At 40.5% G+C, this 17133-nt stretch overlaps 1 protein-coding gene across 1 annotated transcript; it reads right to left on the reverse strand.

Moving 5' to 3' along the window:
* Nucleotides 1–15043: 15043 nt before the first annotated feature.
* Nucleotides 15044–15958, reverse strand: LOC308340297 (odorant receptor 131-2-like; the record flags this gene model as incomplete). The annotated part of the gene is made up of 1 exon (XM_080799431.1): nt 15044–15958. The coding sequence occupies one exon, from the start codon at nt 15956–15958 to the stop codon at nt 15044–15046; it is 915 nt and encodes a 304-aa protein (XP_080655557.1).
* Between the last annotated feature and the right edge of the window lie 1175 nt (nt 15959–17133).

Genomic DNA, 17133 nt, shown 5'->3' on the forward strand with positions numbered 1-17133 from the left:
CCTCTGATGCCACCTTCATTTCCGACCCCAGTTTAGAGACTGTTGTCTCAGGCTGTTTCGCCTACAGATTAGGAAGAAAGAACAAAAGGCTTTAAACTCAGTAAGCTTAGCTGCTGCGACTCTGATTTCTACTTAGGAAGGAAATGGATTAAGAATTCAAGACTCGGGGTGCCTGGGTGGCTCAGTGGGTTAAGCCTCTGTCTTCGGCTCAGGTCATGATCTCAGGGTTCTGGGATCGAGCCCCACATCAGGCTCTCTGCTCAGCAGGGAGCCTGCTTCCTCCTCTCTCTCTCTCTCTCTCTGCCTGCCTCTCTGCCTACTTGTGATCTCTGTCAAATAAATAAATAAAATCTTTAAAAAAAAAAAAAAAAGAATTCAAGACTCCTCACCCCATCTACTGAGCCGTGTCTACTCTTCGATTTCAAAGACCAAACTGGTCTATGAGCCACGCTGGGTATTTGGCATGAGGTCCCAGGCTCTTGATGGGTCTCTTCAGATACCAACACCACTGAGAGAGAGACGGGTGTGGGACGTGGCCTCGAGATGGGCAAATTCCCATTGTAAGTGGCATGTGCTATGATCTGTCTGACATTCCACCTTTTAGCTCATTCCTTGCCTATGTAGCAGTCAGATCCCATTCCTACCTGTGCCCCACCTCCAAATCTCCTACCCCAACATTGCAGCACCCTGGAATTGACCCACTCTTTCCAGTCCTGCCTCCAATTTCTGACCTTTACAGTTCGGTCATGGATTGTTGCCACTCCTCAATATGTCTTCTTCTTAACTGCTCCCAGGAAATGCCCACCTCACCCTAAAGAAGCAAGAAGAGGAAACTAGGAGTCTTCTTATGGCTTCCTTTAGTTCAGAATTGTTTAGCACCCCTGAGCCCACTAAGCCATGGATTCCATGGCCATCTGGAATGCTGAGTATGTGTAGAAAGTGAGAAGGGGAATAGGGTTCCATATGCCTCCACTCCTAAAAATTCCCAGAAAAAAATATTTTTTATAAATGCCGAAAATATGATACAACTGTTCATGGAATCAGCTAACATGAATCATAGTTCTGTTTGTTCTGAAACTCTAAAAATCATAATTTTTCATAACGATAGACATAAAAACCCTAATTTGTCCAGCAAATAGTTTTGAAACAATTGGATATCCACATGCAAAAAAAATTAAAAAGGAAAAAAAAGGAACTCAACCTCATAATCTCATACCACATACAAAAATTAATTTAAAATGGATCATAGATTAAATTATAACAGGTAACATGGGAAAGCTTCTAGAAGAAATATGGGAAAAAATATTTGCCCCTGTGGTCAGCAGGATGACTTCCCAAAGATGCCCATTCCCTGACCCTGAACCTGGAATATGCTAAGTTATATGGCAGAGCGACTTTGCAGATGTAATTAAGGTTACAGACTTTAAAATAGGGAGCATATCCAAGTGGGCTTAATCTACTCACAAGATCCCTTAAATACAAAGAACTTTCTCTAACTAAGCAGAAGGTAAAACTAGAGATTCTAACTGTGAGAAGGATTCCACATGCTTTCACTGGCTGTGAGGGTTAGGCACTTATGTGCGGAGTATCAGAGAGAGGCCTCTAGGAGCTAAGGGTAGCCCTGGCTGACACCAGCAAGGAAATGGGGACCCTGGTCCTATAACCTCAGGGAACTGGATTCTACCACCAACCTCAATGAACTTGTATTCTTCCAAGGAAATAGATCCTTCCTGATCCTCTCAGCACAAGCCCAGCCAACCAACACCTTGGTTTTGACCTTATGAAAACCAGAGCAGAGAAACCAGCCAAGGAACCCACACTTCTCTAGAACTGTGAGATAATAAATTCATGTTTTCTTGGGTAGCCTGGATGGTTCAGTCAGTTCAATGTCTGCCTTCAGCTCAGGTCATGATCCCAGGGTCTGGAATCCCAGCGTCCTGGGTCCCACATCAGGCTCCTTACTCAGCAGAGAGCCTGTTTCTCCCTCTGCCTGCTGCTCCCCCTGCTTGTGCTCTCCCTCTCTCTCTTCCTCTGACAAATAAATAAACAAACAAACAAACAAATAATAAAATCTTTAAAAAAAAAAAAAAGAAATTCATGTTGAATTATGCCACTCAATTTGTAGTAATTTGTTATAGCAGTACTAGAATATTAATAGAGATCTTGGGTTAGACCTACCTAAAGATTTTTGGTAGGACATAAAAAACATGAACTGGGGGCACCTGTTGCCCCCAGTTGCCTTTGGCTCAGGTCGTGATCTCAGGGTCCTGGTGTCTGCTGCTTCTCCCTCTCCCCTCTCCACCTCTCATGCACTCTCTCTCTCTCTTTCAAATAAGTAAATAAAATCTTTTTAAAAAACGCATGAATCATAAGAGGAAAAAATGTATATATTGAACTTCATCCCAATGAAAACCTTCTGTTCTTTGAAAGATACTTTTAGGAAAATAACAACGACCAACCAAACCAAGACCAGAAGAAAATTTTTACAAAACATGTATCCAGTGAAGGACCTGAATCCAGAATATACAAACAAATCTTACAACTCAGTAATTAAGAAGACAAAACACCCAATTTTTTTAAGTGGGGAGGGCAAAAAATTTGAACAGATGTTTTATCAAAGAGATAAATAAATGGCAAATTAAGCACATGAAAATATGTTCAACATCACTGGCCATCAGGGAAATGCAAATGAAAGTCCCAGCTAAATAGCATTACATACCTGTCGGCATGGCTAAAATTTAAAAGACTGAAAATACTAAGAGTCGGCAAGGATGAAGAACAAATAGAAATCACGTGCGTGGCTGAAGGGAACACAAAATTGTACAGCCATGTTGGAAAACAGTTTGGTAGTTTTTATAAGATTAAACATACGCTTATTACTTGATCCAGCAATCCCCCCATAGTTATTGAAATGAAAGTGCAGGCCCACAAAAAGCCTTGTACATGGATGTTCATAGCAACATTATTTGTAATGGACAAAAACTAAACTGAGAAATACACTAAATGCCCATCAACCAGTGAATTGGTAAACAAATTGTGGTACGTTCATGCAATGGGATACTACTCAATAAAGAATAAAGTATTGATACACACAACAACATAGATGAATCCCAAGAATATTCTAACTGAAGAAAGCCAGACTCAAAAGGCTGGTGTGTTAGTTTTCCAGGGTTGCCATAATAAAATATCACAGACTGGGTGGCCTAGACAAGAGAAATTTATTTATTTTCTCACAGTTCTGGAGACTGGAGGTCTAAGATCAAGGTGTGGGTAAGGTTGGTTTCTGGGAAGAACTCTCATCCTGGCCTGCTGACAGCCACCTTCTAGGTGTGTCTTTACATGGCCTTTCTTCTGTGTGTGTGCGCGCGTGTGTGTGTGTAGAGAGAGATTTCTTTTGTCTCTTCTTATAAGGACCCTAGTCTTACTGGGTTAGGGCTCACTCATATGACCTCATTTAACTTTAATTATCTCATTGGAGGTCCTATCTCCAAATATGGTCATATTCTAAGGTACTCAGGGCTAGGATTTCAATATATGAATTTGGGAGAAAAAACACAATTTAGTCCATAGTAGATGGTAATGGGATAATTTCATTTATATGATGCCAGTTGGATGACCATCTAGAGAAGGAAAAATGGGAAGAACAAAACATAAATTGATACTGGCCCTGGGCTAGAGATTGGGGGATGAGAGAGAACTGACTGCCAGCAGACCAGAAGGAACTTCCTGGGATAAAGGAACTGTTCTCTGTTTTGATCATATTGGTGTCATAAGCCTCTCCACATTCATCAGGACTCATTGAATCTACATCTAAAAGGGGTGAATTTTATTGTATGTAAATTATCCCTCAATAAATCTGACTTCAAAAGAAGTCAGACCCCCCATTTTGGTTTCACTTGGTCCACATGGTCCCTTAAATTTGATCATTCTTGTTACTTATGCTTTTGACAACAACAGATGAGTTTTCTAGAATTTTTCCGCCAAGTCTTCTGCAGTGAAAGACCCATTTAAAGGCAAAATACCCTGAAAAAGACTCTGTGCCTTTAAGATCCCTACAACTCAGGATAATGATTTAGAATGAATTGCCTGCTTTCCTTCCTCTCATCCCAGCTAACAGTTCAGCATCAGAGTAGATGACGATTAAAAAAAAAAAAAAAAGAACACAGCCTATCCCATCTTACATCTTCAGGTTCCCAGTATTTTACCAGAAAACAATAATTGAATTCTCTAAAGTAAGGACATGTCAGCTGCCATCCTCAGAAGTGCTGACAACAGAGAGCTCAGAAAACAAATGAACACTCATCCCAGACCTCTCTGGCAGCAGTTACCCTTCGTATAGAGATGAGAACTGCTCAGTAAGAACAGATGGGGAAAAAAAGATGGGAACAGCATCTGCCCTAGGGCATTCCTGCTTCACTTTACCATTCCAGGTCTCCCACACAGCTCAGTGAAATTCAGAAAACGCCCTAGATTTAAGACTCTCCAATCCTGATGTTCTACCTAGATAGGTGAGTCACAACCCACTGTATTATATGTACTGGGCCAACTGCCAGAGGTGGAGTAAGTGCAAGAAAGAGATGCTGAGTCAGCCTGCTTATCATAATGAGCAGTGAAAATTGTGAAATTTTTTCACTTTTTCTCCTTCTGGGATCCCTATTATGTGACTGTTGGAATGTTAAGTGTGAAAAGTAAAATTCTTCCACTTTTGATCTTTTATGCTACCATACTATATTGAGTATAGGACACTACAGATTGTGAGGAAGGGAAAAAAGTTGCAAATTAAACTATGCCACAATTATTTTTTATTTCTTAGGAATTGTAGTGGGTATTTATTCAAGAAGCTTTTAAACTTATTTAGACAGATTCTTTTTTATCCCATATCACCTATGAGCCAATAAAAATATAGATGCAAAGAAAATTGATTGGTTAAGGTGTTTCTTAAATCTATTCCTAACTTTCTTGAACCATATTTCAAATCAAAGTCATCAGATTCTGTGTTTTGCCAGGCTGTCTTTCTTGGCCAAGGTTAGCAAATGTTTTCTGCAAAGGACCAGAGAGTAACTAATTTGGGCTATGGGGGTCATGCACCTACTTGACACTCCTGTGATGAGAAACAGTCATTGGTGATACTTAAATCAATGGGCATGGCCCAAAAAATCTTTATGGACACAGGAATTTGAATGTCATCATTTTCACGTGTCATGAGATATTCTTCTTTTGGTTTTTTTTCCCAATTATTTAAAAATAGAAAAACCGTTCTTATTTATAGGCTATGCAATAGCAGACGGTGGGCTGGATTTGGTCTGTGAGACATAGTTTGCCAATCCTTCTTCTATACTGTCAGGAACATTGGTAATGCAGTCTATCTTTTTGAATCATATGCTATAATCTCCAGGGTTGTCCTGAAACTCCATCTTGCAAATTTGGATGCTGGGGAACATTGGTCAGGACAGACTGGGTTATGGTGCAGTAACTCTAAAATCTCAGTAGCTTAGAGACTGCCAGGCAAATGACAGAATAGGAGGACACCAGGCTCACCTCATGCAGTGTGATCCCCTGGAGAACACTCACATTAGCATAAATAACCCAGAAAGCAAGCTGAAGAATGGCGGAACACTCCCTGCAGCCAGAGGTAGACAAGAGGCCACAACAAAGTGGATCCACCTCCTCCAATCATTCTTGGCAAGATCCCATCAAAACAGTGCTACAGCCTGGTAGTGTAGAAGCAGCCCAGACAAGGGCCAACACCACTCCAAAGTGAGTCCTGCTCCAGGGAGAGGAGAAGATAACCACACACCAGTCTGACTGTGGCCCCCAAAGTGGGCTGGGGGCAAGCAGCTGGTCGAACTATGGACCCCATCCACCAACAAAAGTTTCTCAAGGGACAACACAGGGAAAGTGCCCTGAAGTTTGGTGCTACTTCATCTCTGGCAAACACCTGGTCTTACTCAATTCAAGCCCAAGGCAGCCCAGACTGGCCCACTAATACCAAAGGCACCAGACTTTGCCCACAATGGGCAGAGAACCATTGCAGGCTACACTGAAGGCAAACACAGCTTCACCACAATGGTAGGTCACCCCTGTAGCAACACACATAGGAGACACCCCTGAAGCACAAGTTTCTGGTGAAAAGAAGACATTGCACTGTGGGGTACTACAGGACCTCTTCTTCATAAAGCCACTACTTTCAAGTGTGGGAGATATAGCTGACCTTCCTAACATGTAGAAGCAGACACAGAAATAGGCAAAGTAAGGAGACAGAGGAAAATGTCCCAAATGAAAGAACAGAACAAAATCGTAATAAGAGACCTAAACAAAATGGAGATAAGTAATATCTGAGAGGGAATTTAAAGTAATGCTCATAAAGATACTCATTAGAATTGAGAAAGGAGTGTAGGACCTCCATGAGACCCGCCACAAAGAGATAAGAGACCTAAAAAAAGAAGCAGTTAGAGATAATGAACTCACTAAATGAAATTAAAAATAGATCACCTGGGTGGATGGAACTAGAGGGTATTATGCTGAGTGAAATAAGTCAATCAGAGAAAGACAATTATCATATGATCTCCCTGATATGAAGAATTTGAGAGGCAGCGTGGCGGGTTTGGGCGTAGGGAAGGAAAAAAATGAAACAACATCGGATTGGGGAGGGAGACAAACCATAAGACACTCTTAATCTCACAAAACAAACTGAGGGTTGCAGGGGGAGGGGGTAGGGAGAGGGTGGTTGGGTTATGGACATTGGGGAGGGTATGTGCTATGGTGAGTGCTGCGAAGTATGTAAACCTGGCGATTCACAGACCTGTACCCCTGGGGCTAATAATACATTATACGTTAATAAAAAATAAAAAAATTTATTAAAAAAATAGATCACCTGGAATAAATAGCAAACAAGAGGGAGCAGAAGAACAGATCATCAACCTGGAGGACAGAGTAATGTATACAAGTACACAAAATGATAATAGATCCAGGGAACTCAACAACACTGTCAAGCATAACAGTCACATAATAGGGATCCCAGAAGGAGAAGAGAGAGAAAAGGGGAAGAAGATTTATTTAAAGAAATAATGGCTGAAAACTTCCTGAATCTGGGAGACGAAAGAGAAATCCAGATCCAGGAGGCACAGAGAGCCACCAACAAGACCATCCCCAAAAGGTCTACACCAAGACAGAAAGTAAATAAGGTGGCCCAAAGTAGTGATAAAGAGAGAATTTTAAGAGCAGCAAGAGAAAGGAAAGCAGCTACATACAAGAGAAACCCCAAAAGGCTATCAGTGGATATTTCAGCAGAAACTTTACAGGCTAGAAGAGAGTGGCATGATACATTCAAAGTGCTAAAAGGAAAAAATCTGCAGCCAAGAACACTCTACCGCAAGGCTTTCATTCAGAATAGGAGTGATAGAGTTTCCCAGAAAAACAAAAGTTAAAGGAATTCATGACCAGGAGCAAAACCAGCCATGTCCCCATCACACAAAATGCCATAGGCCTGTGGGTCCCAAATCCACAGTCCAGCCACCCTCCTGCCTGAGTCAGCATGTACTGCTTGCCACCTGCTCAATGCCAAGTCAACACACCTTCACCTCAGACTGACAAGGACTCAAACTGACACTCTTCCCCTCGAATTCCAGCAGGTGTACTCAAGTTTATGCACAAAAGTGAGCATAATTATAACAGCAGAATGAAGCAACCCAAATAGTGACACTAATTCTGTAGACTCTACAATGGATAAAAGGAGTGTGCTAGGCTGGAACTTTAACAAACACATCAAAGAACAATACATACAGCATGATTCTGGTTAATTAAAGAAACAAGCCCAGAAAAAATAAAACAAGATGAAATTGGAAAGGGAGACAAACCATAAGAGACTCTTGATCATAGGAAACAAACTGAGGGTTGCTGGAGTGGAAACAAACTAGGGTGGGGGGATGGGGTAACTGGTTAATGAGCATTAAGGAGGGCACATGATATAATGAGCACTGGGTGTCATATAAGACTGATAAATCACTGAACTTCACCTCTGAAACTAATAATATACTATATGTTAATTAATTTGATTTAAATTTAAAAAAACAAACCCCCCAAAATAAAATAAATAAAATAAAATCTCAATGGCTCAAAACAACAGTTTATTTATCATTCATGTAAGGTCCCCTGAAGGTCAGAGCTACTTTCTAGGACAGCTGTCCCTCATGCAATGACTCAGCTTTACTTCTTCAGATAAACACATAAACCTCAATATTGGCAAGGGGCAAGAATGTGGGAAATCACATCTTAGCTCTTAAAGGTTTTTCTCTGGAAGTGACATGTTTTGGTTTTCTTTGGCAAAACCAATCACATGGCATGGTCGTTTGTAAATATATCTACAAAGTCATTGACATTGTCACCTCCAAGAGGTGGAATCTAATTCCCCTTCCCTTGAAAGTGACTAGACTAGGTGCCTCAGTGCTCAAAGAGGGAATGTTGCAGAGGTTGTCCTGTGTGACTTTTGAGGCTAGGTGTCTTACTCTGTTCAGGCTGCTAGAAGTAGACAGCATAGGATGGGAGTCTTCTGAAAAACATAAATTTACTGCTCAAAGATCTGGAGGCTGCAAATCTGAAATCAGGATGCCAGCATGGTTGGGTGAGGGTCCTCTTCTAGGTCACAGTCTTTATGCTGTGCCTTCATATGACAGAAGTGGCAAGGGAGCTCCCTAGAGTCTCCTTTATAAGGGCTAATCCCATTCATGAAGGCTCCACCCTCATGACCTAAGCACCTGCCAAGGCCACACCTCCACATACCACACATTGGGGATTAGTTTTAAACATAGGAATTTTAAGGAGACACATTCAGTCAATATTACAAATGATTGAGCAATATTTCTGAATTTTAAAAAACATTAATGCAGCATAAACTATAGTTATAATGACACCACTAGGCTCAATCTGAGCTTAACTCATTGAAATATGCCAGACTCAATTGCCCAAAAATGATCCTGTAACCGTACATGTATATACGCAGAAATGGGGGTGCCTGGGTGGCTCAGTCATTAAGTGTCTGCCTTTGGCTCAGGTCACGATCCCAGCGTCCTCAGATCCAGCCCCACATGAGGCTCCCTGCTCAGTGGGAAGCCTACTTCTCCCTCTCCCACTCCCCCTGCTTGTGTTCCCATTCTCACTGTGTCTCTCTGTCAAATAAATAAATAAAATCTTTATATTCAAAAAAAAAAGAAAAAAATCTTTATATTCAGAAATATAAATTTCTCTACACACACATATACTTAGCCTTCCATACTGTGTATATGTCATAGAAATGTCTATCACTCGGGGTGCCTGGGTGGCTCAGTGGGTTAATGCCTCTGCCTTCAGCTCAGGTCATGATCCCAGGGGCCTGGGATCGAGCCCCGCATCGGGCTCTCTGCTCAGCCGGGAGCCCGCTTCCTCCTTTCTCTGTCTCTGCCTGCCTCTCTGCCTACTTGTGATCTCTGTCTTTCAAATAAATAAATAAAATCTTTAAAAAAAAAAAAAAAAGAAAGAAATGTCTATCACTCTTTTTTCCTGTTGTTAAAAAACACATAACATTAAAGTTACCATCTGAACCATTTTTAAGTGTACAGTTTGAAAACATCAAGTATATTCACATTTCTGTAAAAAAGATCTCCAGAACTTTATCATCTGAAAAAAAAGTTCATTTCAAAATTTACACCCATTAAACCCCTCTTCCCAGTCCCAGGACCCCCCCCCCACACTAATCACCACTTTATTCTCTGTTTCTATGAATTTGACTACTTTAGATATGTCATATTAAGTAGAATCAAACAGCATTTGTCCTTTTGTGACTGGCTTATTTCTCTTAGCACAATGTCTTCAAGGTTTATTCATGTTGTAGTGTTGATGGGATTTCCTTTTTTTGAAGGCTGGATGATATTCCAACATATGTATAGATGACATTTTTTTTACCCATTCATCCACCAACGGGCATTTGGATTGCTCCCACCTCTTAGCTATTGTGAATAGTGCTATGTCCATGATCACGCAAACATCTCTTCTAGACTCTACTTTCAAAAGTATGGGATCCAGTGGAATTGCTGGGTCAATCCAGTGGTTCCATTTTTAATTGTTTTTTGAAGAAACTTCAATCTATCTTCTATTATGGTTGCACCATTTAACAATCACCAACAGTGCCCAAGGATTCCAATGTCTCTACACCCTTTTGAACATTTGTCATTTTCTGTGTTTTTTGATAGTAGCCATCCAAATGGGTATGAGGTGGGATTTTTTTTTTTGTGGTTTGGATTAACATTTTGGACATTCTTTTTTTTTTTTTTTAAGATTTATTTATTTATTTGACACAGAGAGAGAGAGATCACAAGTAGGCAGAGAGGCAGGCAGAGGAAGAGGGGGAAGCAGGCTCCCTGCTGAGCAGAGAGCCTGATGCGGGGCTTGATCCCAGGACCCTGAGATCATGACCTGAGCTGAAGGCAGAGGCTTAACCCACTGAGCCACCCAGGCACCTCGGTCATTCTTAAATAATAAAAAGTCTTTTTGAGGTCCAAAAAACAACCTCATTTTAGCAAATGTGGTAGGCAAAGTAACACCCACTACTACCACAGAGATGCCCTAATCCCTGGAAACTGTGGATGTCTTTTGCTACATTTCAAGGGGGAATTAAGGTTTCTAGTCAGCTTCCTTCAAGCCCCCAGGTGGCCTGTGACTCCTCAGGGTTAGCAGAGGTAGAAGTTGAAAGAAGATATAAGGAGCAGGAGAGATCATCCTTACCAAAGGCAGATATAGGACGATGCTTGCATCTTCTGGGTGGGACAGTCTCCCAGCAATAATTGTTTCTCTTCAATAGTGCATTGCGGAGTCCTCAATCAAAGTTACTGCTTCTGGGCCCTTGGACAATCCTTGTCTCTGGCCAGGTGCTCCTTATCCCATCTTCACCCTCTGAGCCAGTGGTACCTTCCAGGCTCTTTTGGCTGATGGCCTCTGTCCTTTGGCAAGAAGCCTTTAAAGACAAGCTTTTTCCAACAACCCCAAGGTCAGATCATTCCACCATTCCTCTTGGCTCATAAGAACACTCTGGCATCCTTTCCCCTCTTCCATCAGGGATAAATGTGTGGTTTTCTCCCCATTGCTTATGTATCTTTGCTCAGCCATCAGCAGGGCAGTTCAAACCACAGCCCTTGATCTTTTCAGGGAAAAAAAAATGTGTTTAAAATTCATTAATGTGGCTGATTTTATAGTCCTGAGCTTCTTCTGAACAATGGCCTGGATTCTTTCAACATTTTCTTATGATGAGCATTATGAACCACTTTTCTGTTCTTGCTTTTAGGGACTTTGCCTAAGTCCATTCTTAGTTAGCCAAAATATGTTTATATAGTATATCTATGGATAAGACAAATAGTTTCGTGCAGTAATAATATGGTTGCTGTTATGGTAAAATACAATGTTGGTAAGAACTTAGGAATCTTGAAATAACTTACATTTTTTCCTTAAATAATGTATTTTCAGAGCTATTTGCAAAGTGTGTGTTCTCTGAGCGTGTCCCCCAAACCTATACCCTTTCTGACTTTAAATTCAATATCATTGCACTATCTCTATAGGCAAAAGAAACACCTTACGAGAACCCTCAACAAACTTCAAGTGACTTTAGCCACCACTTCCTTCTTCCTTCCACATCTTGTCCAAGTTTAAAGTTCTCTAATGAGTGCAAAGGATTTATATATCATGAGAAAGATTATTATTGATGTCATTTATGATATCAACAAACATTCTAAATACCAATTGAGACAACTTTCCAATCCAAGACCAGGATATCAAGATCAAAATGGCCTTATAAATTTTTAATAATTTGTTCTTTGTAGATTATCTCTTAAGGAAAACAAAGAAGCTAATAACAGTTGTTGACCCTTAGACAAGAACTGGGTACCTGAAAAAAGAGGGAGAAGGCCTTACTACTTACTATGTGTCATTTTTAACTTTTGAGTTTTATACTGTATATTCCCAATTCAAAAACTGTTTTAATTTTTAAAATAACAATTTGCATTTCAAGATATAAAATTACCATTCTAACAATCAATGTTACAAGTAAAAGTCACCTTTTTACATAAGAAAATAGTTTTAGAAGTTTTAAGATTAATGTGGTTTCATTTATATGTGGAATCTAAAAATCAAAACAAATAGACTCTTAAATACAGAGAACAAACTGGGGGTTGCCAGAGGGAGGTTGGTGGGGGGAATGAGTGAAACAGGTGAAGGGGATCAAAAGGTACAAACTTCCATTTATAAAATAAATAAGACACAGAGATGAAAAGTACAGCAAAAGGAATATAGTCAATAACATTTTAATATTGTTTTATAGTGACAGATGGTAACTATACTTATCGTGGTGAGCATTGAGTAATGCATAAAATTGTCAAGTCAATGTACTGTACACTTAAAAATAATATAACATTGTATGTTAATTATGCTTCAATAAAAAAATTTAACTCCTCACCCCAAAAAAGGGGGGGGAAAGGAAAGCTTTAAGGATAAATTAAATTGTGTATTTTAGACCTAGGGCTTATAATTGAGTTAATTTTGGTAAATTTTTTGAGTTTTTATTCTACTCTTGGCACTCAGATTATTTTATATTTCAATAAAAACAAAGAGACAGCTTGGGTTTTGTGAGGAGGGAATTTGTGAAAAGGGCATGTCTTACTGACCAGTGAGTCCATTACATCATTTGTACACCTGCTATCTACAGGCACTGTGTCGAGTGCCAGGACACAAAGGTGATCAACCCTGGCAGTCTTTCTGGCCTTGGAGAGATTTGCATATTGCAAAAGAGAAGGTCATGCTTTGAAATCTCAGAGTTGAGGATGGAGGAAGAGAGAAGACACACTGAACACCCAGAGAAGAGGCAAGAAGGACTTGAAGCCAAAATGGAGTCTAGACATGATATGGAAGGCGCTAGAATCTGCAAATAAGTGGGGGTCTAAGGGTGGGAAAGTGTAATCAAAGCAATGGGTGAAAAGAGGCTCTTTTCTACAAGACAGGTGTCTACACCCAAAGCAAAGTGGAAAACTGAAGACCAAATTTCCTAAGAAATTTGGTCCAGCTCTCAAGGGTGATAAAATGAACACCTTCGGCCAAGTCGTGTAAATGGAAAATGTGAAAGGGAAGTTCCTGTCCTCCTAAGCTCCTGAACAGCCTTTCTAAGCCTCGGTTTTTCTCATTTCTAAATCAGGAATTATAATTCCTACATTATATACCTGTTGTGAGGATTTGATTTTATGTATATAAAATGGCCTGCATAGTGTCAGGAGCATAATAGCTGCGAATGTGTTGAGCAACTGTTTTGCTTCTGTTGTTGTTATCACCTGTAAATAAAACTAAATGTCATAATGGTAGATCCCATGGATTGGCTCTTTCAATCCTCATTTCACCCTCACTTTGGGATAACTCCCTGTTTCTGTGAAACTAGGAACTATATTTCCCAGACTTTTTTGCTTGTAGGGTCTTAATGCCAGATGGGTTCCACCAGTTAGAGGCAATCACTTGAGATTTGAAAGATGAAAGGAAGCATCTTCCAGTTGCTCTTTCTTTTGCAAATTTACTACATTAAGAGGGGCCTAAGGCATGGGCAGCAATGGTGGAAACAGCTGCTAGACCACCAGATCCCTGCTGTAGTGGGATTTTGACACCAACAAGTGGTGGCTCCTGATTTCCATTCCTCCAGCCCTGCTGGTGTCTTTGTAAGTATCTAAGTCCTATATTAAATCCCATGTTTCTAAAGTACTAGAGTAATGATTCCTGTTTCTAGAACTGAATCCTGACTTACTTAGAAGTGGATGTTTCATCTAAAGAAATCTCATATGCAAACTCCCATGAAGGACTTTATTTTGTACTACTGCTTCAAAATGGCTTAGATTTAAATCATGAGTTAATTCCCATGTTTAAACCAATTCAATGTTCTTCTTAATGCCATTTTCTTTGAGAACTGTTAACAAAATACAATTTAAGTGTTCTGGGACTTTGAAAAGTTAACTCCAAGTACCACATTGAAAGAGGCAGAGTATATTTTTTTATTATAACCCAGCCATTGTCTTTCTTTATACTTTCTTTGGTTGAGAGGAAAATGGTCCCTGAAATAAATTTGCCTCCTCAAAGCTGTTCTTCCTTCCTTTCTTAGTATCAAGAACCCCAATTTTTAACTAGGGGCACTACTACCCAGCAAATTTATTCCCACTCTCCCTTAAAGCCACGCATAACTATATGACTAAGTTTTGGTCAGTTAAATATAAGAAAAAGTGTTTTGTGTAATTTCTAAAAAGAGTCTTTAGAAGGAGGATATAAACCCTCCTTTGCCCCTTCCTCCTTTCTGTTGGCTGGAGTATGAATGTGATGACAGGAGCATTAACAGCCATCTTGGTCGTGAGGCAGTATAGTAATCATGGCAGAATAGAAGAGAATGAACCTGTTGCCTACAAAGCTGCTGTATAGGACTGGATTGTTTACCTCCAGATTCCTTTTACATCAGAAACAAACAAACAAACAAACAATCTCAAACCTTAAAAAAGTCATTGTTAGGGGGAACCAGGTGGTGGGTATTAGGGAGGGCACAGATTGCATGGAGCACTGGGTGTGGTGAAAAAACAATGAATACTGTTACACTGAAAATAAATAAAAAATTTAATTAAAAAAAAGTCATTGTTATTTTGTTTCTGTTTTGTTATTACATGTAGCCAAGCCTATGCCTAATTAATAATAAAGGAACAGCCAAACTTCTTCTCTTCCTATCAGCCATGGACTGTTTCTCAGTTTTTAAGAATTAGTGCATTCTCAAAAACTGCCTCGTTACTGAGACACAGTACGACATGCTGCCAAAAATGTTGATCTGGGTTTAAATTTAAAGACATAAAGTGATTTCACAGAAGCCAATTCCATGTACACAGCAGTAAAATTTGCAAGCCAGAGGAATAACTCTGACTTACTCATATGGTTGAGTAAAAGGTAAGTCCTCAACCGTAGCTAATGATCCATTAGGGCTAGAGTTATTGATTCAGTATGGCTGAATTTCGGGTTAAACTGTCTCTCTGTTGGTCATCATGTGACCACACCACAACTGACAGCACATCCAACGGTACAATCTGCTTTGCAGCTCTTTGTTCCAGAGCCCATAGATCAGAGGGTTAAGACATTGGGCAAATGCAAAGACTCCAAAAAGCACCAGATTTAAAACAAAGAAAAACAACCCACACATCTTTCCCAAACCTATGAATATCAGGGTTGGTATCACATGTAAACCCATCTGCACTAAATGAATAAGGACTGTTTTCCTTGCTTTGATATTTGATCTATTAAAATGGCCAGCCCGTTTCCCTTCTTGGTAGATCAGAGAGTAACTTACAAGAATGATGCACAGAAGAAGGAAAAGGAAAACCATGCCAATGGCTCTGGCAGCAGAGCCATTCAAGATCACAGGACAAAGGGGTTCAGATTTAAAAACAGCACCCTGAGTGGGGCTAGTACCCTCTATGAGAAATAAGCAAACATTCTTGAATATAATGATTGTCCAAGACCCAGCCAGAACCCTATACTTAACTGAATCTACAAAAGACAGAGATTTCAAAGGCCAGCAAATGGCTAGGTAAGTGTTGACAGCCATCAAGGCCAGGGTGAAGAGGATCCCTTCTCCAACACTTAGCTGGACCCCAAATACCACCCAGCACATCAGCACTGGACTATTGGCCAGCAGAGCCCGCATCCCTTGGAATACCACCCCCAGGCCACAGTAGGCGGAGATGCACAGCAGATGGTGACACAGGAGGATGTATCGGGCCTCTTTCTTCAGCTTCAAATTCTGTGACACTATTGTGACGATGATGACAGTGACAGATGTGGCAAAGAAGAAGGCAACTGTGTACACAGAGGCCTTCACCGTTGCTTCCAGCCTCAGCCAATCTGATATGTTGCAGTGCTCAGAAGACAAGTTCATGGTCTTTCAGGACAACTTGGCTCCTGCAGGATTAAAGAACAAGGAAGAGTGAATCTTGAAGCTTCTGGTGTGGTTTTCCAGCTCTGGGATCTAGCAGAAATCGCAAGGACTACATTACACCTTCTTCTGTATAGAAGACAACAACTTTTAGACAGCATCGACATGAATCAAAGAAACTGGAGAAATCTTCTGGGCTCTTCACTTTATTTTAAGAGAGGAGCACGTACTCAAACCATCCAAAAGGAAAGTTTGAAAGATGTACTCTCAGGAGTCAGCAAATTGCTCAAAATCAGGTCAAGGTTTTATTCTTTGTGCATCCTTTTCCAACTTTGATTATGAGAAGTTTTTCGACTCAGAGCCACAGTTAATGAACCGAAGTACTTGTTAACACTTAGCGCATGCAAGGGTCTGGGGAAGACATTAGGGCAAGAGCTGTAAGGAATGTGGGGAAGCCATTGATGCAGAGTCCTGAATTCATTTGGGTCCATAAGACATGACAGGGAAATTAACTAAATGACAGCAGTTACAGGTGACATTTACCCAGTACTTTCTAGGGATCAAAACAATTTTTAGAGCATATTCCTCACCAGCTCTGGGGTATGTTTTATTTTCCACAAAGTGGTTTTATTATGTACTTTTCACAGATGGGGAAACAGACCTAAAGAGGCTAAGTAACCTGCTTGGGGCCATGTGGTTGGTTATTGGGTAGAGGGGCCAGGATGTGAATTTCAGAGTACAACTCCACAACTCACTCTCACAACCACTATAAGAATGTTCGTGTCAAATGCAAGGTCAAATAAATGCACACTATGAGTTCTTCTTTGGCCAATGTCATTGGCTCCCAATGTCAGCTGGACCCCATTTGTAGAAATACTGTTTCTGTTGTTAAACTGGAAGACTGCACATCCAGCAAGGTTCTGGGATCTTAGGATTACTGAGGGACTGTGACCACTGAAATGATAGTAGACACATTAGATCTTCTCTAGCAGGAACAGTGGTAAATGGCTATGTGCTGCAGCCTGGGGATCCTCCAAATCTCAGGATCACTGTCTCTAAAAGTCTACTGTAGAGATGCTAACCTTTGCCTCCCACTATGGCTTTACTCATTCCTCATCACCTGTTGCATCACCTCCCTCATCAGAGTTGATTGGAACTAGGGATACACATCTGACTCA

Source organism: Martes martes (genome assembly GCF_963455335.1).
Source record: "Martes martes genome assembly, chromosome: 3".
In the NCBI taxonomy this organism is placed as follows: Eukaryota; Metazoa; Chordata; class Mammalia; order Carnivora; family Mustelidae; genus Martes; species Martes martes.